General features: G+C 38.1%; 1 protein-coding gene and 1 long non-coding RNA gene across 4 annotated transcripts in view; one reads left to right on the top strand and one right to left on the bottom strand.

Moving 5' to 3' along the window:
- The window catches only part of LOC132352544 (uncharacterized), a 64,104-nt gene that overhangs the window by 1,979 nt on the left and 40,930 nt on the right, over nucleotides 1-21,195 (bottom strand). The window contains exons 4-5 of one of the 3 annotated variants that reach the window (XR_009498770.1): nucleotides 16,389-16,466; nucleotides 13,760-14,615 (exon numbers count right to left, since the gene is read on the bottom strand). The exons of 1 other annotated variant lie outside the window; for it this stretch is intronic. This is a non-coding gene — a long non-coding RNA (uncharacterized LOC132352544). Of the gene's footprint in view, nucleotides 1-13,759; nucleotides 14,616-16,388; nucleotides 16,467-21,195 lie in introns of those variants that run through there. One more of the 3 variants, XR_009498767.1, reaches the window with a different exon arrangement.
- MRPS31 (mitochondrial ribosomal protein S31) overlaps nucleotides 1-21,195 on the top strand; it is a 37,193-nt gene that overhangs the window by 12,096 nt on the left and 3,902 nt on the right. The window contains exons 5-6 of the mRNA XM_059903099.1: nucleotides 1,695-1,774; nucleotides 6,242-6,385. Of these exons, the coding sequence (XP_059759082.1) occupies nucleotides 1,695-1,774; nucleotides 6,242-6,385 (224 nt within the window). The remainder of the gene's footprint in view (nucleotides 1-1,694; nucleotides 1,775-6,241; nucleotides 6,386-21,195) is intronic.

The following is a 21,195-nucleotide window of genomic DNA, read 5'->3' as shown; positions in this document are numbered from 1 at the left end:
TATCACTTTATAGGCTTGAAGGAGAGAAAGAACAGAAACTTTATGTAAATACAGACAGCTTTCTATTATAAAATAACTATGGGGCCTCCCTGGTGGCACAGTGGTTAAGAATCCACCTGCCAATGCAGGGGACATGGGTTCGAGCCCTGGTCCGGGAAGATCCCACATGCCATGGAGCAGCTAAGCCCGTGAGCTACAACTACTGAGCCCATGTGCCACAACTACTGAAGCCCGTGCGCCTAGAGCCCGTGCTCTGTAACAAAGAGAAACCACAGTAGTGAGAAGCCCGCGCACCGCAAGGAAGAGTAGCCCCCCCTCGCCGCAGCTAGAGAAAGCCTGCATGCAGCAACGAAGACCCAATGCAGCTAAAAATAAATAAATAAATAAATAAATTATAAAAAAAAGCTGCCTAAAGGACTCTAGAATAAGGGGAAGCTATGGTGAGACACCAAGTTGTTCACCTGCTCTGACTTGGGACAGCCTGAGACATTCCAGGCCTGGACTGATTCTGTCAGTTGGAGATGGAGAGGTGTGAGTCGTAAGCACTGGCTTTGGAGTTGCGCTGGCCTGCACTGTGCATCTGACTAAACTTTCATAGCCCCATCAGTCTGCTTCCCTGTCTGTGAAATGCTGGAAGTGAAGCCTGCTTAAATGGCTTTCCTGAGGGATAGAAATGTGTGAACGATATATAGTAGATGCACAGCGAATGTTCTTTCCCTTCCCTTCTTTTTAGTACATTCCTTTTATAAAATTCCATACTTTGGTGAATCATTCCCTCTTGACTGTACTTTAATCCATCGTCCTGTTTACCTGACACGTCGTTGAGGGAATGCCAGGTGGGGAGAAGAGGGCAAGGCACTGAGGGTAGTTCTGTAGCCTTTGTTTACAAATACTTGGGGACCTGCTAGAGGAAAACTGTGTGACTTGAGATCACCTTATCTAATTTTAATGCGGTATTTTCATTTTTTTCAGTTAGTTTAATTTAGTAGAAAAAAGTAATTTGATCCAGAAAAGAATTCAAAATTATTTTAAAAACAAACCCTCTAGTTTATAAACTAGTGTTTAGTATGCCATAAATTTATTCAAGTAAGAATGTGAATTGATACGTAAAACAGTTGATTAAAACATACGAGGAAAAGTTACTTGTTAACTCTCTGACATTAATTTCAAGTTAATTAAATAGCTATGTAAAGAAAGTTAAACATTATTTTAAAATTACAGAATGATCGCTTTGTAAGTGGGAATGTTTTGATTTTTCTGTGCAATCTTTTATAATTTATAATTAAGCATGCAGTGTTTTTTACCCTTAAACTAAGACAAATGTTGACTTTAACAACTTCTAACTTAGCATATTTTAATAGCTTTCCACAATGTCAGGTTTTCTAAAACCTTAATATGAAATGGATCAAATAAAAATTGTGGCAAATTAAGCTGATCTTTTCAATTAGGTATTTTGGTAGTTAAATTGTACTAACTTCTTTGTTGTATTATCATGCAAAAATTCAGGTGAACTTGTTCCTGTTTTTAGTTATCAGTCCTAAAGACTTGGCAATTTAGTTAAAATGTCTGGTGTGGGGCAGCGGAATTATTTTTAATTTTTACGTTGAATATTTCATATAAAATTTTCTTCTCATAAACAATTTTTTGTTGACTGTGTATAAAATATTCATTAAAATAATTTTTTTCTTTTTCAGTTTTAGGAAAAATATATTCAAGGGGAAGAGGCTTAATATTTTTGAGCTTAAGGCAGTTACTGAAGAGGCACCTGAAACAGGTTTGTTAAGAAAATAACACTATTTCTCAGGTGTAGAAACATTCCATCTTTGAAAAATGTCCTTCATGTTTTGATTGCATAATAATCAGGTATTTTAATATTCCATCCTGTCATTGACCTGGATCTTGCTTACTAACGTAGTTGTTGACATTGTTAGTGTTGGTCAGATTTCTCCCTTGAAATGCTGCAGCCCATGAGGCAATGGGAGGTAAGTACCATCAGCCACATGAATCCAGATCTATAGATTGGCTGCTAATTTGGGTTAGAACATTAATGATCACCTACTATGTGCAACACACCTTTGTACTATTATGTAAAGATAAATTGTGGTGTCTGCCCTTAGGCAGCTTACTATCTAGAAGAGGAGATAGCATTTATAGATGCTAATTTATTGAAGTGATTTAGAGATTATTTAGGAGATGGGAAGGAGAGCATTCAGGGAATATATTTAGCAGACTTGTAGTGTTTTTTTCTTAACACACAGTTAGTGTTTGTTCTCTGTTCTTCCCCCTTTCTTCTTTCGGCAAGAAGTCAAATCCTTCAGAGTCACCATTTTAAGCCTAATTAAAAGAGAAATAAGTGTCTTCTTGCTTGACATTAAATTTGTTTTACTGATAACTTAAAATAAATGAAGAAACTCCATACAAATGGTCTTAGCTTATAAGTGACTTTCATTTCTAAGGATTATCAGTTAACTTTTTTGACCTTGGTAGAAATAATTTTATTTTTGATATTTAAGTTTCTAGGCCATCTTCTAGTGGCTCATTTAATCTTTCAGTTACTTATAAAAACATCTGACTTTCCCACTATTCAATAAACTCCTTGATATTAGGGGCTGGGTCTCATTGATTTTTGTATACCCAATAGCCCCTAGCCAAGTGGCTTACAAATAATAGGAATCCATTATCTTAAATCTTAAATCCTTTTTTAAACAAATTGAGCTATAAAATAAATATCCATGGAGGAAAGGCATTAATTCAATCACTGTTCATTTAAGCTGAAGATGAAGCTAAGAGAACAACCTCCCCTTCTTGTATTGTGACAACTGCATTCTGTCCTCTATGATTGATGAAAAGGAAATGCAAAATGCACAGGCGTAGAGAATGGTTCACCTCTCCCCTGTTGAAGTGGCAACTCTTTTTTTTTTTTTTTTGGGCCGCACCGCCCAGCTTGCGGGATCTTAGTTCCCGGACCAGGGATTGAACCCTGGCCACTGCAGTGAATCTTAACCACTGGACCACCAGGGAATTCCTGAAGTGGCAACTCTTAAGCTTGCCCCAAAAAGGGACTTTTTGTCAGGGCAGCTGCTATGGTCCACCTAATGAACAGCCAGAAGAGGCGCTTGGGTTCTTGAAGGAGCCAGCTTGCTTTTTTTCAAAAATAAATTTATTTATTTATTTATTTATTTTTGGCTGCTTTGGGTCTTTGTTTCTGCGCATGGGCTTTCTCTAGTTGCAGCAAGCGGTGGCTACTCTTCATTGTGGTGCACAGGCTTCTCACTGCAGTGGCTTCTCTCGTTGCGGAGCACGGGTTCTAGGCGTGCGTGCTTCAGTAGTTGTGGCATGTGGGCTCAGCAGTTGTGGCTCGCAAGCTCTAGAGTGCAGGCTCAGTAGCTGTGGTGCATGGGCTTAGTTGCTCCACGGCATGTGGGATGTTCCCGGACTAGGGCTCGAACCCATGTCCCCTGCATTGGCAGGCAGATTCTTAACCACTGTGCTACCAGGGAAGCCCCCAGCTTGCTTTTTTAAAGCAGAAATCTTATTCCTAAAACTGAAATTAGCTGGCAAGGCGGTACTGAAGTTGTATGTATTTTATAAAACAATATAAAATGATTATGTTCTAATAAGGAAAATAATGTACAGATTTATGTAAATTTACTCTATTGAAGGTTCTGTTTTAATAAGTATACTTGCATGAATCTGAAGACTGTCCTTTGTTTCCAAATACAAGAATAGCAACAATGTGCAAACTTAAATTTAGTGTTTTTTCACTGCTGTTTCCCTACTGTGTAAAATAATGCCTGACACGTAGCTGGCATTCAGTAATTATTGACGGAATGAATGAGTGCTTCCATCTCATGAGTCCCACATTTTGCTCCCCCCTAAATTCTTACCGCTGCTGCAAAGGGTATTGTCTTAGATCCGACTGCTTATCCTGGAGTAAACTAGAGCGGAGAGGCAGTTTAGCTTAACGGAAAGAGTTTTGGTATTGTGTAGATCTTGATTATTCAAATTCAGATTCTGACATACTAACCTGTCTGAGTCTCCCTTTTCCCACCTATACGTCCATCTCAAGGATTAAATGAGGTAATATAATTAGTGTCAGGTACAGTGCCTGGAAAGAGTTGCAGCTCTTAATAAAAATGATGATGGTAATGATGATCATGGAAAAGACATAAATTGATCAGTGCCCACTGAATAAATTTAAAAGTTGTAACCATGATAATTAAGTTATTTTCTGTTATGATTACTCTAAGTGTGGCTAATTAGCCTAACTGCTGGGATTTTTTCTCTGTATCAGATGTTCAAGACCAACATACTTCATAACCAGCAGTCAGTGTGTGGTCAGGCATGGTCATACATGAACTTCCATGTACAGGTCTTTGTATGGACATGTTTTCTTTTGGGTAAATACCTAGGAGTAAAATGGTTGTATGATAACTATATTCTTTCTTTCCTTCCCTCCCGCCCTCTCTCTCTCTCATCTTCGTTGCTGCATGCAGGCTTTCTCCAGTTGTGGCGAGCAGAGGCTACTCTTCCTTGTGGTGCATGGGCTTCTCACTGCAGTGGCTTCTCTTGTTGTGGAGCACAGGCTCTAGGTGTGCGGGCTTCAGTAGTTGTGGCATGCGGGCTCAGTAGTTGTGGCTTGTGGACTCTAGAGCACATGCTCAGTAGTCGTGGTGCATGGGCTTAAATGCTCCGAGGCATGTGGGATCTTCCTGGACCAGGGCTCGAACCTGTGTCCCCTTCATTGGCAGGTGGATTCTTAACCACTGTGCCACCAGGGAAGTCCCGATAAGTATATTCTTAACTTCTTAAGAAACTGCCAAACTCTTATTCAATATAGAGCAGCTGTACCATTACATTTCCACCAGCAGTGTTTGGTGGGAATGTGACTCATTCTTTAAAGATGTCTTAAATTTCCAAAACAAATAAATAATTGAAACATGTGATATGATGGTGGTAAAAAACTAACACTATATTACCTTAGTCATAGAGTTGGTTATGAGGATTAAATGAACTAATGTATAAAAAGCATTTGGCACAGAATAAGTGCCCAGTATGCATTAATAGTATTATCATTGTCATTGTTATTGTAATTACGTTAATTTAACTTATTTGGTCTTTATTAGTAGTACATTAGTGACTTATCTTAACAGACTAAAAATAAAGATAAATAGGCTGGACTTTAAAGAGCTAAATCACATGTTGTATAAAAAGTGTTCAGTCATAAAAAGATCCTTGAACAAAATAGACATTTTTTTCCTTTCCAGTAGAGGGGGCAGTGAGACTAGCGGTTGATTACCTAACATTGTAGTAAAAACAAAAATTAAGGCTTGCAATTATTGTGGTTGTAGTCTTTATATATTATTTTTGTTTCAATTTTAGCTATCAAAAAGAGTGACCTTTCATTATATACTGGGTTTTGTTTTGTTTTGTTTTGTTGTTTTTTGTGGTTTTTTGGGGGTGTGTTGGGTCTTCGTTGCTGTTCGCGGCCTATCTCTAGTTGCAGTGAGCAGGGGCTACTCTTTGTTGTGGTGCACAGGCTTCTCGTTGCGGTGGCCTCTCTTGTTGCGGAGCACAGGCTCTAGGCGCGTGGGCTTCAGTAGTTGCAGCGCGTGGGCTCAGTAGTTGTGGCTCATAGGATCTAGAGTGCAGGCTCAGTAGTTGTGGTGCACGGGCTTAGTTGCTCCAAGGCATGTGGAATCTTCCCAGACCAGGGATCGAACCTGTGTCCCTCTTCATTGGCAGGTGGATTCTTAACCACTGCACCACCAGGGAAGTCCCTATATACTGTTTAATTATGAGCTTCAAGATCTGAAAATATATTACCAATTCAGAGCTGATAACATTTTTTTTTAATATAAATTTATTTTATTTATTTATTTTTGGCTGTGTTGGGTCTCCATTGCTGCGCCTGGGCTTTCTCTAGTTGTGGTGAGAGGGGGCTACTCTTCGTTGTGGTGCGCGGGCTTCTCATTGTGGTGGCTTCTCTTGGTGTGGAGCACGGGCTCTAGGCATGTGGGCTTCAGTAGTTGTGGCGTGCAGGCTCAGTAGTTGTGACACATGGGCTTAGTTGCTCCGTGGCATGTGGGATCTTCCCGGACCAGGGTTCAAACCCGTGTCCCCTGCACTGGCAGGCGGATTCTTAGCTACTGTGCCACCAGAGAAGCCCTGATGATAACATTTTTTTAAAAAAAGATATTTACATGGAATTGTGCATAATTTGGATGTTTTTATTCTACAGAGGCAGCACCTTCTCTTTGGGATATAGAATTTGCTAAGAAGTTAGCGGCAGTCAATGAACAGCCCTTTCAGAATGGTTTTGAAGAGATGATCCAGTTGACAAAAGAGGGGAAATTGTGGGAGTTCCCAATTAACAATGAAGCAGGTAAGTCTTAATGCCATAGGTTTATAAAACTCAATGATTGAGATTAAATCTGGCAGATGTTCAGTTGTAGGTTTTGGATATTTACCTGAATTTCAAAACTTTGTGTAAACATCTTTGTGATGTCCTAAAAGAAATCTGACAGTGTTTTTTAAAAAGAATGCTACGATTTCACTGAATTCTAGTTGTTGGATAAGGAAAATAAAGAAGTAAAATTATATGGCAGAAATGCATCATGAATTTCTGTGACTTAGAAGTGTTGAGAACTGCAAATAATGACAGTTTTCTACTTGCCAAAAGCAGGAGATTACCTGGTAAATCTTCTAATACATTAAATACTGGGTATGAGATCATCCTTCAGTTTTGGGGAACATTACAACCTTCAAGTTTTATGCTGGTATCTTTTATTTAAAACTGTTGCATTAATGAGGCACAAGTTTCTTGTATTCAAAGCCACTCAAAACAAATATGTTAGGAGGCTTTGAAATTCTTTGGCTGCATACCTAGATGCTTTGAGCCAGTAATAAAACATTGGCTACTTTCCTGGAGATTTTTCTAGAGGTGTTACATCTTCCTCAATCAAAAGGAAAACAGTATTGCTATGCTGTTTATTTTTTATGGCGCCCATGATGTCATCAGCTAAACATTTCACTGAATTTTTATTGATGTATTTTTTTTTTTTTTTTTTTTTTTTAATGTCTGAAACATTTATATTAACATATTTCCATACATATTTCCATACAAGTACAAATATAAGATTTTTAGAAATTTCATGTAATGTCTGAAACATTTATATTAACATATTTCCATACATATTTCCATACAAATACAAATATGATTTTTAGAAATTTCATGTAATGTCTGAAACATTTATATTAACATATTTCCATACATATTTCCATACAAATACAAATATAAGATTTTTAGAAATTTCATGTAATGTCTGAAACATTTATATTAACATGTTTCCATACAAATAACCCAATGAAAGTTTAGTATTAGTTGTTTTGTTTGTTTTTTTATACTGCAGGTTCTTATTAGGCATCAGTTTTATACACATCAGTGTATACATGTCAATCCCAATCGCCCAATTCAGCACACCACCATCCCCACCCCACCGCAGTTTTCCCCCCTTGGTGTCCATATGTCCATTCTCTACATCTGTGTCTCAACTTCTGCCCTGCAAACTGGCTCATCTGTACCATTTTTCTAGGTTCCGCATACATGCATTAATATACGATATTTGTTTTTCTCTTTCTGACTTACTTCACTCTGTATGACAGTCTCTAGATCCATCCACGTCTCAACAAATGACTCAATTTCGTTCCTTTTTATGGCTGAGTAATATTCCATTGTATATATGTACCACATCTTCTTTATCCATTCGTCTGTTGATGGGCATTTAGGTTGCTTCCATGACCTGGCTATTGTAAATAGTGCTGCAATGAACATTCGGGTGCATGTGTCTTTTTGAATTACGGTTTTCTCTGGGTATATGCCCAGTAGTGGGATTGCTGGGTCATATGGTAATTCTATTTTTAGTTTTTTAAGGAACCTCCATATTGTTCTCCATAGTGGCTGTATCAATTTACATTCCCACCAACAGTGCAAGAGGGTTCCCTTTTCACCACACCCTCTCCAGCATTTGTTGTTTGTAGATTTTCTGATGATGCCCATTCTAACAGGAGTGAGGTGATACCTCATTGTAGTTTTGATTTGCATTTCTCTAATAATTAGTGATGTTGAGCATCTTTTCATGTGCTTCGTGGCCATCTGTATGTCTTCTTTGGAGAAATGTCTATTTAGGTCTTCTGCCCATTTTTGGATTGGGGTGTTTGTTTCTTTGATATTGAGCTGAATGAGCTGTTTATATATTTTGGAGATTAATCCTTTGTCCGTTGATTCATTTGCAAATATTTTCTCCCATTCTGAGGGTTGTCTTTTCGTCTTGTTTATGGTTTCCTTTGCTGTGCAAAAGCTTTTAAGTTTCATTAGGTCCCATTTGTTTATTTTTGTTTTTATTTCCATTACTCTAGGAGGTGGATCAAAAAAGATCTTGCTGTGATTTATGTCAAAGAGTGTTCTTCCTATGTTTTCCTCTAAGAGTTTTATAGTGTCCACTCTTATATTTAGGTCTCTAATCCATTTTGAGTTTATTTTTGTGTATGGTGTTAGGGAGTATTCTAATTTCATTCTTTTACATGTAGCTGTCCAGTTTTCCCAGCACCACTTATTGAAGAGACTGTCTTTTCTCCATTGTATATCTTTGCCTCCTTTGTCATAGATTAGTTGACCATAGGTGCGTGGGTTAATCTCTGGGCTTTCTATCTTGTTCCATTGATCTATGTTTCTGTTTTTGTGCCAGTACCATATTGTCTTGATTACTGTAGCTTTGTAGTATAGTCTGAAGTCAGGGAGTCTGATTCCTCCAGCTCCATTTTTTTGCCTCAAGACTGCTTTGCCTATTCGGGGTCTTTTGTGTCTCCATACAAATTTTAAGATGATTTGTTCTAGCTCCGTAAAAAATGCCATTGGTAATTTGATAGGGATTGCATTGAATCTGTAGATTGCTTTGGGTAGTATACTCATTTTCACAATGTTGATTCTTCCAATCCAAGAACATGGTATATCTCTCCATCTGTTGGTATCATCTTTAATTTCTTTCATCAGTGTCTTATAGTTTTCTGCATACAGGTCTTTTGTCTCCCTAGGTAGGTTTATTCCTAGGTATTTTATTCTTTTTGTTGCAATGGTAAATGGGAGTGTTTCCATAATTTCTCTTTCAGATTTTTCATCATTAGTGTATAGGAATGCAAGAGATTTCTGTGCATTAATTTTGTATCCTGCAACTTTACCATATTCATTAATTAGCTCTAGCAGTTTTCTGGTGGCAGTTTTAGGATTCTCTATGTATAGTATCATGTCATCCGCAAACAGTGACAGTTTTACTTCTTCTTTTCCAATTTGTATTCCTTTTATTTCTTTTTCTTCTCTGATTGCCGTGGCTAGGACTTCCAAAACTATGTTGAATAATAGTGGTGAGAGTGGACATCCTTGTCTCGTTCCTGATCTTAGAGGAAATGCTTTCAGTTTTTCACCATTGAGAATGATGTTTGCTGTGGGTTTGTCATATATGGCCTTTATTATGTTGAGGTAGGTTCCCTCTATGCCCACTTTCTGGAGAGTTTTTATCAGAAATGGGTGTTGAATTTTGTCAAAAGCTTTTTCTGCATCTATTGAGATGATCATATGGTTTTTATTCTTCAATTTGTTAATATGGTGTATCACATTGATTGATTTGCGTATATTGAAGAATCCTTGCATCCCTGGGATAAATCCCACTTGATCGTGGTGTATGATCCTTTTAATGTGTTGTTGGATTCTGTTTGCTAGTATTTTGTTGAGGATTTTTGCATCTATATTCATCAGTGATATTGGTCTGTAATTTTCTTTTTTTGTAGTGTCTTTGTCTGGTTTTGGTATCAGGGTGATGGTGGCCTCATAGAATGAGTTTGGGAGTGTTCCTTCCTCTGCAATTTTTTGGAAGAGTTTGAGAAGGATGGGTGTTAGCTCTTCTCTAAATGTTTGATAGAATTCACCTGTGAAGCCATCTGGTCCTGGACTTTTGTTTGTTGGAAGATTTTTAATCACAGTTTCAATTTCATTACTTGTGATTGGTCTGTTCATATTTTCTATTTCTTCCTGGTTCAGTCTTGGAAGGTTATACCTTTCTAAGAATTTGTCCATTTCTTCCAGGTTGTCCATTTTATTGGCATAAAGTTGCTTGTAGTAGTCTCTTAGGATGCTTTGTATTTCTGCAGTGTCTGTTGTAACTTCTCCTTTTTCATTTCTGATTTTATTGATTTGAGTCCTCTCCCTCTTTTTCTTGATGAGTCTGGCTAATGGTTTATCAATTTTGTTTATCTTCTCAAAGAACCAACTTTTAGTTTTATTGATCTTTGCTATTGTTTTCTTTGTTTCTATTTCATTTATTTCTGCTCTGATCTTTATGATTTCTTTCCTTCTGCTAACTTTGGGTTTTGTTTGTTCTTCTTTCTCTAGTTTCTTTAAGTGTAAGGTTAGATTGTTTACTTGAGCTTTTTCTTGTTTCTTTAGGTAGGCTTGTATAGCTATAAACTTCCCTCTTAGAACTGCTTTTGCTGCATCCCATAGGTTTTGGGTCGTCGTGTTTTCATTGTCATTTGTCTCTAGGTATTTTTTGATTTCCTCTTTGATTTCTTCAGTGATCTCTTGGTTATTTAGTAACGTATTGTTTAGCCTCCATGTGTTTGTCCTTTTTACGTTTTTTTCCCTGTAATTCATTTCTAATCTCATAGCGTTGTGGTCAGAAAAGATGCTTGATATGATTTCAATTTTCTTAAATTTACTGAGGCTTGATTTGTGACCCAAGATGTGATCTATCTTGGAGAATGTTCCGTGCGCACTTGAGAAGAACGTGTAATCTGCTGTTTTTGGATGGAATGTCCGATATATATCAATTAAATCTATCTGGTCTATTGTGTCATTTAAAGCTTCTGTTTCCTTATTTATTTTCATTTTGGATGATCTGTCCATTGGTGTAAGTGAGGTGTTAAAGTCCCCCACTATTATTGTGTTACTGTCGATTTCCTCTTTTATAGCTGTTAGCAGTTGCCTTATGTATTGAGGTGCTCCTATGTTGGGTGCATATATATTTATAATTGTTATATCTTCTTCTTGGATTGATCCCTGGATCATTATGTAGTGTCCTTCCTTGTCTCTTGTAACATTCTTTAATTTAAAGTCTATTTTATCTGATATGAGTATAGCTACTCCAGCTTTCTTTTGATTTCCATTTGCATGGAATATCTTTTTCCATCCCCTCACTTTCAGTCTGTATGTGTCCCTAGGTCTAAAGTGGGTCTCTTGTAGACAGCATATATATGGGTCTTGTTTTTGTATCCATTCAGCCAGTCTATGTCTTTTGGTTGGGGCATTTAATCCATTCACGTTTAAGGTAATTATCGATATGTATGTTCCTATGACCATTTTCTTAATTGTTTTGTGTTTGTTTTTGTAGGTCCTTTTCTTCTCTTGTGTTTCCCACTTAGAGAAGTTCCTTTAGCATTTGTTGTAGAGCTGGTTTGGTGGTGCTGAATTCTCTTAGCTTTTGCTTGTCTGTAAAGCTTTTGATTTCTCCATCAAATCTAAATGAGATCCTTGCCGGGTAGAGTAATCTTGGTTGTAGGTTCTTCCCTTTCATCACTTTAAGTATATCATGCCACTCCCTTCTGGCTTGCAGAGTTTCTGCTGAGAAATCAGCTGTTAACCTTATGGGAGTTCCCTTGTATGTTATTTGTCGTTTTTCCCTTGCTGCTTTCAATAACTTTTCTTTGTCTTTAATTTTTGCCACTTTGATTACTATGTGTCTCGGCGTGTTTCTCCTTGGGTTTATCCTGTATGGGACTCTCTGCGCTTCCTGGACTTGGGTGGCTATTTCCTTTCCCATGTTAGGGAAGTTTTCGACTATAATCTCTTCAAATATTTTCTCTGGTCCTTTCTCTCTCTCTTCTCCTTCTGGGACCCCTATAATGCGAATGTTGTTGCGTTTAATGTTATCCCAGAGGTCTCTTAGGCTGTCTTCATTTCTTTTCATTCTTTTTTCTTTAGTCTGTTCCGCAGCAGTGAATTCCATCATTCTGTCTTCCAGGTCACTTATCCGTTCTTCTGCCTCAGTTATTCTGCTATTGATTCCTTCTAGTGTAGTTTTCATTTCAGTTATTGTATTGGTCATCTCTGTTTGTTTGTTCTTTAATTCTTCTAGGTCTTTGTTAATCATTTCTTGCATCTTCTCAATCTTTGCCTCCATTCTTATTCCGAGGTCCTGGATCATCTTCACTATCATTATTCTGAATTCTTTTTCTGGAAGGTTGCCAATCTCCACTTCATTTAGTTGTTTTTCTGGGGATTTTTCTTGTTCCTTCATCTGGTACATAGCCCTCTGCCTTTTCATCTTCTCTATCTTTCTGTAACTGTGGTTTTTGGTCCACAGGCTGCAGGATTATAGTTTTTCTTGCTTCTGTTGTCTGCCCTCTGGTGGTTGAGGCTATCTAAGAGGCTTGATGGGAGGCTCTGGTGGTGGGTAGAGCTGACTGTTGCTGTGGCGGTCAGAGCTCAGTAAAACCTTAATCCACTTGACTGTTGATGGGTGGGGCTGGGTTCCCTCCCTGTTGCTGTGGCGGGTCAGAGCTCAGTAAAACCTTAATCCACTTGACTGTTGATGGGTGGGGCTGGGTTCCCTCCCTGTTGGCTGTTTTGCCTGAGGCAACCCAACACTGGAGCCTACCCGTGCTCTTTGGTGGGGTTAATGGCAGACTCTGGGAGGGCTCACGCCAAGGAGAACTTCCCAGAACCTCTGCTGCCAGTGTCCTTATCCCCACGGTGAAACAGAGCCACCACTCGCCTCTGCAGGAGACCCCCCAACACCAGCAGGTAGGTCTGGTTCAGTCTTCCCCAGGCTCACTGCTCCTTCCCCTGGGTCCTGATGCACACATTACTTTGTGTGTGCCCTCCAAGAGTGGGATCTCTGTTTCCCCCAGTCCCGTCAAAGTCCTGCAATCCAATTCCCACTAGGCTTCAAAGTCTGATTCTCTAGGAATTCCTCCTCCCGTTGCCTGACCCCCAGGTTGGGAAGCCTGACGAGGGGCTCAGAACCTTTACTCCAGTGGGTGGACTTCTGTGGTATAGGTGTTCGCCAGTCTGTGAGTCACCCACCCAGCAGTTACGGGGTTTGATTTTACTCTGCTTGCGCCCCTCCTACCGTCTCACTGTGGCTTCTCCTCTGTCCTTGGACGTGGGGTATCCTCCTTGGTGAAGTCCAGGGTCTTCCTGTCAATGATGGTCCAGCAGTCAGTTGTGATTCTGGTGCTCTCGCAAGAGGGAGTGACAGCACGTCCTTCTACTCCGCCATCTTGGTTAATCTCCCTTCTATTGATGTATTTTCAGTTAGAAGGGATTCATTTACTTTTATGGTAAGATTAAATAGAAATTGCAAACACCTCAGGAAGTCTTAGGAAAATGTAGTCTGTATTTTAACCTTTGTAGTATTATGCTGCACTGTAATATTTTCATTTTTGATAACCTTTCATTTGTTTGGATTAATAAGTGGAGCGGTCGCTTAAATAGTCTTATATTTTCATAAAGTAATCTTTTGTATAGGAAAACTTTAGGGACTTACAAATCCTTTAGCAAATTCTTAATATTTTATATATTTGTATGATATATTCAGTAATATAGAAATTTGCATTTCATCTATTAAATAATGTGTATTTTTTAAAGTATACTTTAAATATTTTTTAAAGTATTATGGCTTCTACATTGTAGAAGGTATCAGGATAAGGTAAAAAAAAAAAACCCAAAAACCAAGGACTTTTATTTGTGTAAGCCTGAGTACAGAGTCCAGCTAAGTCAGTTAGTCGCCATTTGCCTTTGAGGAAATTATTTAACCTCCTGAGCCTTAGTTTTCTCGTCTGTAAAATGAAGGATACCTCCCTGGAAGAATGTAAGAATTCGATAAGATATTGAGTTGCTCAGCACAGTTCTTGGCATATAATACATAGGAATAAATGTTAGTTCTTTTACCCTCCTGTATGATGACAGAATTTTAAAAGTAGCAAAAAAAAAAAAACTAACAAAATACAATCTATGATATTAAGGGAAGACTTTGTTCCATATTTGATGAAAGTTGGGTGTTCCAGGTCCTCATGGTTCAAGGTATGGTTTTAAAACCCAGTATTGAGGTAGAATATGTGACTTGACTTAGGGAGACAGTGAGTGTGGTGGTTAGAGATCAAGTTTCTGAGTGAGTCTTCATCTCTCCAAGCCTCACTTCCTCCCTCTTATAAAATGACGCGAATGATAATAGGATTATTTTATGGGATTCTTCCGAGAAACAACTCATTATACAAGTAAAGCATTGTCACCATCATCATCCCTGTTTCTACAACAACGATATTGTGAGGGGATTTGCTATTATAACTATTTTCTCTTCTATACTATAACATCTTTAAATCTTAAAATATTCATGAAGATACTGTGTATTTTCTAGGAACCCCCAAATAGGATCATAGAAAAGCATGAATTGGCAGTACATTGTCATCAGCAGAGAAACATTTAAGTTCATCAGAATCTTGAGTGTCCAAACTCCAAAGGAATTTATCTTAGATTTGACCTCGTTTCTGAGAAAGTGTAGTTTCTGAAAAAGGAAAAAAACATGTTTTCTGGTCAGGTTGGGGAGATAAATGTGACAAGTGTCCATATACACTGTACATATTATTGATGCTTTGGGGTCGGAAAGGGAGGTATCTCATTTCCAGCTCCTGAAGGCAATTGTTATCTGAACGAAAAACAGGAAGGGAACTGTGGAAACTTTCTCACTTTGATCACTCCCCTCAGTACACACTTAGGATCTTCTGAATACTTTAAGAGGACCGGCCTTAGAGCCTGGAGCCTCAGCCGTTCAGTAACATTCTTTTATATTTCTTATACTTAAGTTTTAAGAGTAGTAAAACGCCATGCTCTCTCTCCTAATAATTAGCTTCATGAAGATTTACTTTGATGTTTTTGGGAAGAGATGTTTTGTTGTGTATTTAGGGGCTCATCCATGTCAGTTTGGGAACATAATACCAAAAATGATAAAATGCATGTCTTGTGTTTACAATTTACTTCCCAGTATTGCGTTTTTCTGTTATATAAAAAATTGCAGTTGTTTGTTTTGCCACTTAAAATGTAAAAATTGTTTTTCCAATTTGAAGTAGCTTTTTGTCAGTTTTTAAAACCTGGTTTGTCCCTTCTGATGTGCTTTGCGAGCCTAGAGATTTATAAGAGCTGTTAGATGGGATTATTCCCAGTTAGATTTTGTAGTATTTGTTATATACTGGATTGATAATAAGATGACTTCTGTTTTAGCTTTGGCTTTATCTAAATTTCGTCTCATTTTTACCACTGCCCAGTTAGCAGAGTCTTGCCCTTGAATATCCATTAGCCATGTACATGCCACCAAATTACAGGTGTTTCTGAAATGCCCTCCAAGAGTAATTCTCAGTTTAGAGGCTTCAGTGGGCAAAAAAGCTCAGTCATGGATGTCAGTCACACTTTTGCTTTTATTCTTCAGTTGGTTTAAACTTGTTCACTTGTAATGTGCCATCCTTTGCTAGGGTATCTGGAATGTGTGCTGTAACATGAGCTAGCAAGAATGGTGAGAAGAGTTCAGAATTACCATAGCGCTCTAAAGAGGGCTCTGTTGTTAGGTGGGAGGGTACAGTGTGGAGGAGATAGGGGAACATACATATAAAGATGATTAAGTACGGTTGTCTGAAACAATCTGTTGGCTGTTTGAGATGGTGGCCTATGAACAAGAGCCTCAGAATACTAACAGGAAAAGAAATAATAGTTTTGACAAAATAGAAGTGGAAACAAGTCAAAGTGAAAGTGACTGAATTTGCTTCAGTGCTGTAATACACTCTTGTCAAAAATAATTGGTCATTGCTATTAGCTGGCTTTTACTGTTTATTTGCTGTACCCTATTTTTAGCTGTATTCAGTAATATTTAATTGCATTCAGTAATATTTAAAGGATAATTAGACACAGATTTAACCTGAGTTGATTGTACACCATTTGGGATTTCCTTGTTGTATTTAATTTCCCACACTCTCTTATTTTCTCCTTACTATATTATGTTTCTTTTGTTTATTAGAAAATATTTTAAATTACAGAAATAAATATGTTAAAGTTTACTTGCAAAAAAGTTAAATAATATGGAAGAATAGAGAATATGCCTTTACCTCTCAGTTCTCTTCCCTTTTTCTGAAACAACCGTTGTCAATAGTTTGCTATGTGTCCTCACAGTCTACTTTAAATGGTAGTTTCACATTTATCTGTTGTTTTGGTCTATATGGGACCATAAAATGGAACTATTTTACATATTCTATAGTATGCCATTGTATGAATGCACTGTAATTTATTTTACCATTTTCCTGTTGATGGATGGAGCTGTAGTGAATCTTTTTATACATATCCTTCTGTATATGTCTGAGTACTTCAATTCCTAGAAGGGTCAAACAATAGGCATGTTTTATATTGCAATAAATATTGGCACATCCTCTTCTAAAAAGATAGCCAGCTGATCCTCCAACTGGTAGGATGGGGGGCAGGGGGCGGCGTGGAATGTCTCACCATTCAGCACACAGACTTTCACTTAATTCCCCTTCTTATCAATTTAGTGACTCATTCCTCTTTCTGTTTTAGTTTCTCCAAAAAGTAAACTGCCCATCTTCTTTGGGAAATGGATGGTGTAGTCATCTAGAGATATAGGTAGAAGATGGGAGATCTAAGTATTCCCTAAACCAATTTTAATTAATCCTCTGGTTTTTTGTCCCTCATCCCCATTCCTAATTTCAGTGGTATATGCTGCCACTAATTCCCGAAGCCTTTGAAGTCTGCTTCTTAATTTGGTTTTAGCATCTTTGACTCAGCTGAGTCAGTTACTACTTATCTGTCCACTGTCCTTCTTCTAACATTTTGCTGATACCTCCTGTCTGTTATTGTTTCTTCTTCTGTTCTCTTTGTCTTTTTATTCCTTTTATTGCCATGTAGTAGATATTACAGGGGAGCAGAGATTTTTAAAGCACGGGTTCAATCTGCTACATTTTAACTAGAAGTCCTTGTTGCTTATCTTTTAACTGTTCAGAATGTCTTCAACCAACAGTGGTTTTAATTTGGACATAGTCAGATCTGTTAGCCTTTTCCTGTTTAATCTATCTGGAACTTATTTTTGTATATAGTATCCCCTCTTTATCTCTTTCTCGTTTTTTCCTTTGTTTTACTTGCCAGTACCACTTGGCTTTCATTCACTCATTGACTTATTCAGGAAGGATCTGTTCATTACGCCCTGCTGGAACATTCTGAGTTAAAAAGATGGTTGATCTCTCATCTAGGGGAAGAGTAATAAGAAATAAGATCACCTATGCCCTTAGATGCTTTTCCACCTAATATAGCATAGTCATAATTGCTATACCCATTAACTCATTATAACTTTATGTCAGAGATAGTCGATCTGTTAATGATTTAATAAATTGATTATTGAGCTTGTGTTAACACAGCTATTTTTTTTTTTTTTTTAATACTTTATTTATTTATTTATTTATTTATTTATTTATGGCTGTGTTGGGTCTCTTAGTTTTCGTGTGAGGGCTTTCTCTAGTTGCGGCAAGTGGGGGCCACTCTTCATCGCGGTGCGGAGGCCGCTCTTCATCGCGGTGCGCGGGCCTTTCACTATCGCGGCCCCTCCCGTTGCGGGGCACAGGCTCCAGACGCGCAGGCTCAGTAGTTGTGGCTCACGGGCCCAGCCGCTCCGCGGCATGTGGGATCTTCCCAGACCAGGGCTCGAACCCGTGTCCCCTGCATTAGCAGGCAGACTCTCAACCACTGCGCCACCAGGGAAGCCCAACACAGCTATTTTTAAAAATGATTTCTCTTGCAAAATTTTCTGTCTTAAGTCTTATATTTTAAGTACATCTAAGGATACTAATAACTAACAACAACAACAAAATCTCAATCCAGAAGTCACCCTTGGATTTTTGAGAGCACTTATCACCTTGATTTATTAAGTTTCCAGTGCTACAGACCTTATTTTTTAGCCCTAACATACTCTTTCAAATATATTGAACATGTAAACCTGCCTTGTTTTTCACATTAGCCATATTGGGTTTTTTTTTTTTTTTTGAAGAATAATTGTCACAGGAAACTGTTAGCAGTGTTTGACGATATGGAAAAGACCTTTTAGCAAAGCGAGGCTTTTATTTTTCATTTTTTACCTCTCTGGATTGCACTTCTCCCATTCCTATCCCCAGGTGCCTATGCCTTAAAAACAAAAGGAAAAAAAGTAAAGGAGTAACAACATGCTTGCTTGGTGGTATAAACTATTGAGAACCATAGAGAATTCTGAATGGGATTCAGAGAAAGATTTTTTTAAACAATAATTTGTCTTATTTTTAAAAAATACATATGCATTTAGGGAAAGGACTAGGAGGATATACACCTTAGAAGTGATTAGTCTTGGAAGTGATTAGCCTGGGAAAATGTGAGTAGAAACTTTGGGGGGTTATAGGATAGAGAAAACTTCCATTTAAAAAATTCCTGCACAGCTTTTTCCCTGTATTTCATTGAATATGACTACTTTTGTCTTTCACCGTTTTAAATATCTCTGAAATCGTGATGCACCTGGTTATGCTAGTCAGGCATCAGTGAAGCAGCAGTTGTCATTGCCTGTTGTGGATATGCATCCAGATTTGCATTAGGGGCGTCAGAGAGGCCATAGTGGAACACTCTTAAGAAACGCTGCATCGCAAATGTTCCTAACAGAAGTTGGAAAGCACGGCTGCTGACAACTCCAAGTTGAAAAGCCAGTTCAGAAGAGTTGGATTCTGAACGTGAAGAAGTTTTAGGAATACCTCAGCCGATCATGTCAATCAGTTTTTGCTACATAACAGACCACCCCAAACTTAGTAAAACAACAGCTAAGTTGTAACTGCTCATGAGCTTATGGGTTTTCTGGTTGGTTTTGGCAGGTTGGCTGGGGGTGGGTTGTTCTAGAGTAGCTTCTCTCAAATGTCTAGTTGGTGCTGGCTGGTTGGTTGTCAGAGAAGGCGATAAGAGGGTTATATGTCACTCACCATCTCACAGGCTAGCCTGGGCTGTTCACCTGGCTATAGAAGAGTTCCTAACACAAGGAAGAGCAAGGATTGATGTGCAAGCGCTTTTCAGGCCTTTGTTTGCATTGTGTTTGGTAATGTCCCATTGACCAAAGCAGGTCACCTGGCCAACCTCAAATTTAAGGGTTGGAGAAACAGGCTGTATCTACCTCTTTATGGGAAGAATGGCAAAGGCACATTGCAAAGGGGCATGTGTACAAGCATAGGATTAGTACGTGGCCATTTGGCAGTCTAACGCCTTAATTTATTTCTTGTGTGTTTCAGTTTTTATAAAAGTGATGAATAGATCTTTAAATGTCCAAATAAAATTTTTAAAATCTCTTTCAATAAGTGTAAGATAATTGTAAGTGATTAGAGAACATTTTTAAACTTCTTATTTTGAGGTAATTGTGGGTTCACATGCAGCTGTATTAAATGATAAATATCTCACATACCCTTTACCCATCTTCCCTCAGTAGTTACCGCCCACGTAACCACAGCCCAGTATCCCAGGCAGGCGGCCGGCAGCCGTATCTTTCAGCCGTGTTCAGATGCCACCAGTTCTACATGTACTCCTTCGTGTGAGTGTGTTTGTGTGCTTAGTTCTGTGCAGTTTTATCACATATGTAGACTCATGTAACCACGACCACAGTCAGGACACAGAACAGTCCTGTCGCCTCAAGGATCTCTCTTACACTCTTTCATAACGACATCCACTCACCTCCCACTGCCGTCCTTTCTTAGTCCCTGATCCTTGGCAATCTTACTAACTCCATTTTCCATTTCTATAATTTTGTCATTCCAAGAAAGACGTACAAATGGAATCACACAGTATGTAACCTTTGAGGATTGGCTTTTTTTCCCCACTCAGCATGATTAATTCTCTGGAGATGTATCCAAGTTGTTATGTGTGTCAATAGGGGTTTTTTGCTGCTGTTGTTTTTATTGCTGAGTAATATTCCATGGTTTGAATGTACCTTACAGTTTGTTTAACCATTCCCCTGATAAAAGACATCTGGGCTGTTACCAGTTTTTGGCTATTACAATAAAGGTGCTGTAAATATTCATGTACAGGTTTCTGTATGAATACAAATTTCCATTCCCCTGGGATAAATACTCAGGAGTGCAGTTGCTGGGTAGTATGGTAGTTACATGTTTAGTTTTTAAAGAAACTTCCAAGTTGTTTTCCAGAATGGCTATGCCACTTTATATTTCCACCAGCATTATATGAATGATCTAGTTTCTCCTTCTCACCAGCATTTGATGTTATTTTCTTTTAGATGTGTTCACATTCTGATTGGTGTTTATTAATATTTCATTGTGTTTTTCATCTGCATTTCCCTAATGGCTAATGAGGTTGAACATCTTTTTCATGTGTGTGTTTGCTATCTGTATCTCTTCTTGAAATGTGAAATGTCTCTTGTTTTTTGCCCATTTTCTAGTTGGATTATCTTTTTTTCTGTTGAGTTTTGAGTTTTTAAATATATTCCATATACTTCGTTGAATATATGGTTTGCAAATATTTTCTCCCAGTCTATAACTTGTCTTTGTATCCTTTTAACAGATTCTTTCACAGACCAAAAGTCTTCAATTTTGATGGGGTCCAATTTTTCCTTTTATGGATTGTGCTGTTGGTGTCAAGTTCTTTGCCAGCCCTAGAACCAGAAGAATTTCCTCTGGTTTTTTTTCTGTTAGATATATAGTTTAGACCGTGATCCATTCTTTGTTAATTTGTATGAGGTTGAGGTTCTTTTTCAATTCTTCTGGCACCATTTGTTGAAAAGGCTGTCCTTTCTCCATTGAATTATCTATGCATCTTTGTAAAAAGTTGGGCATATTCATGTGGATCTGTGTTAGTCTGCTAAGGCTTTTATAACAAAATATCACAGACTGGGTGCCTTACACAACAGAATTTACTTCTCAAAGTCTGCAGGCTGTAAGTCCAAGATCCACGTGTTGGCAGTCCATAACAGGGTCTATTTCTGGGTCCTCGATTTTTGTTCCATCAACCTTTGTGTCTTACCGCCTGCCAATACCATACTCTTTTTTTTTCTTTTTAATTTTTATTGGCATATAGTTGATTTA

This window comes from Balaenoptera ricei, chromosome 18, assembly GCF_028023285.1.
Source record: "Balaenoptera ricei isolate mBalRic1 chromosome 18, mBalRic1.hap2, whole genome shotgun sequence".
Classification (NCBI taxonomy): Eukaryota; Metazoa; Chordata; class Mammalia; order Artiodactyla; family Balaenopteridae; genus Balaenoptera; species Balaenoptera ricei.
The sequence above is the reverse complement of the archived record's forward strand: the minus strand, read 5'-3'. Positions and strand labels throughout refer to the sequence as shown.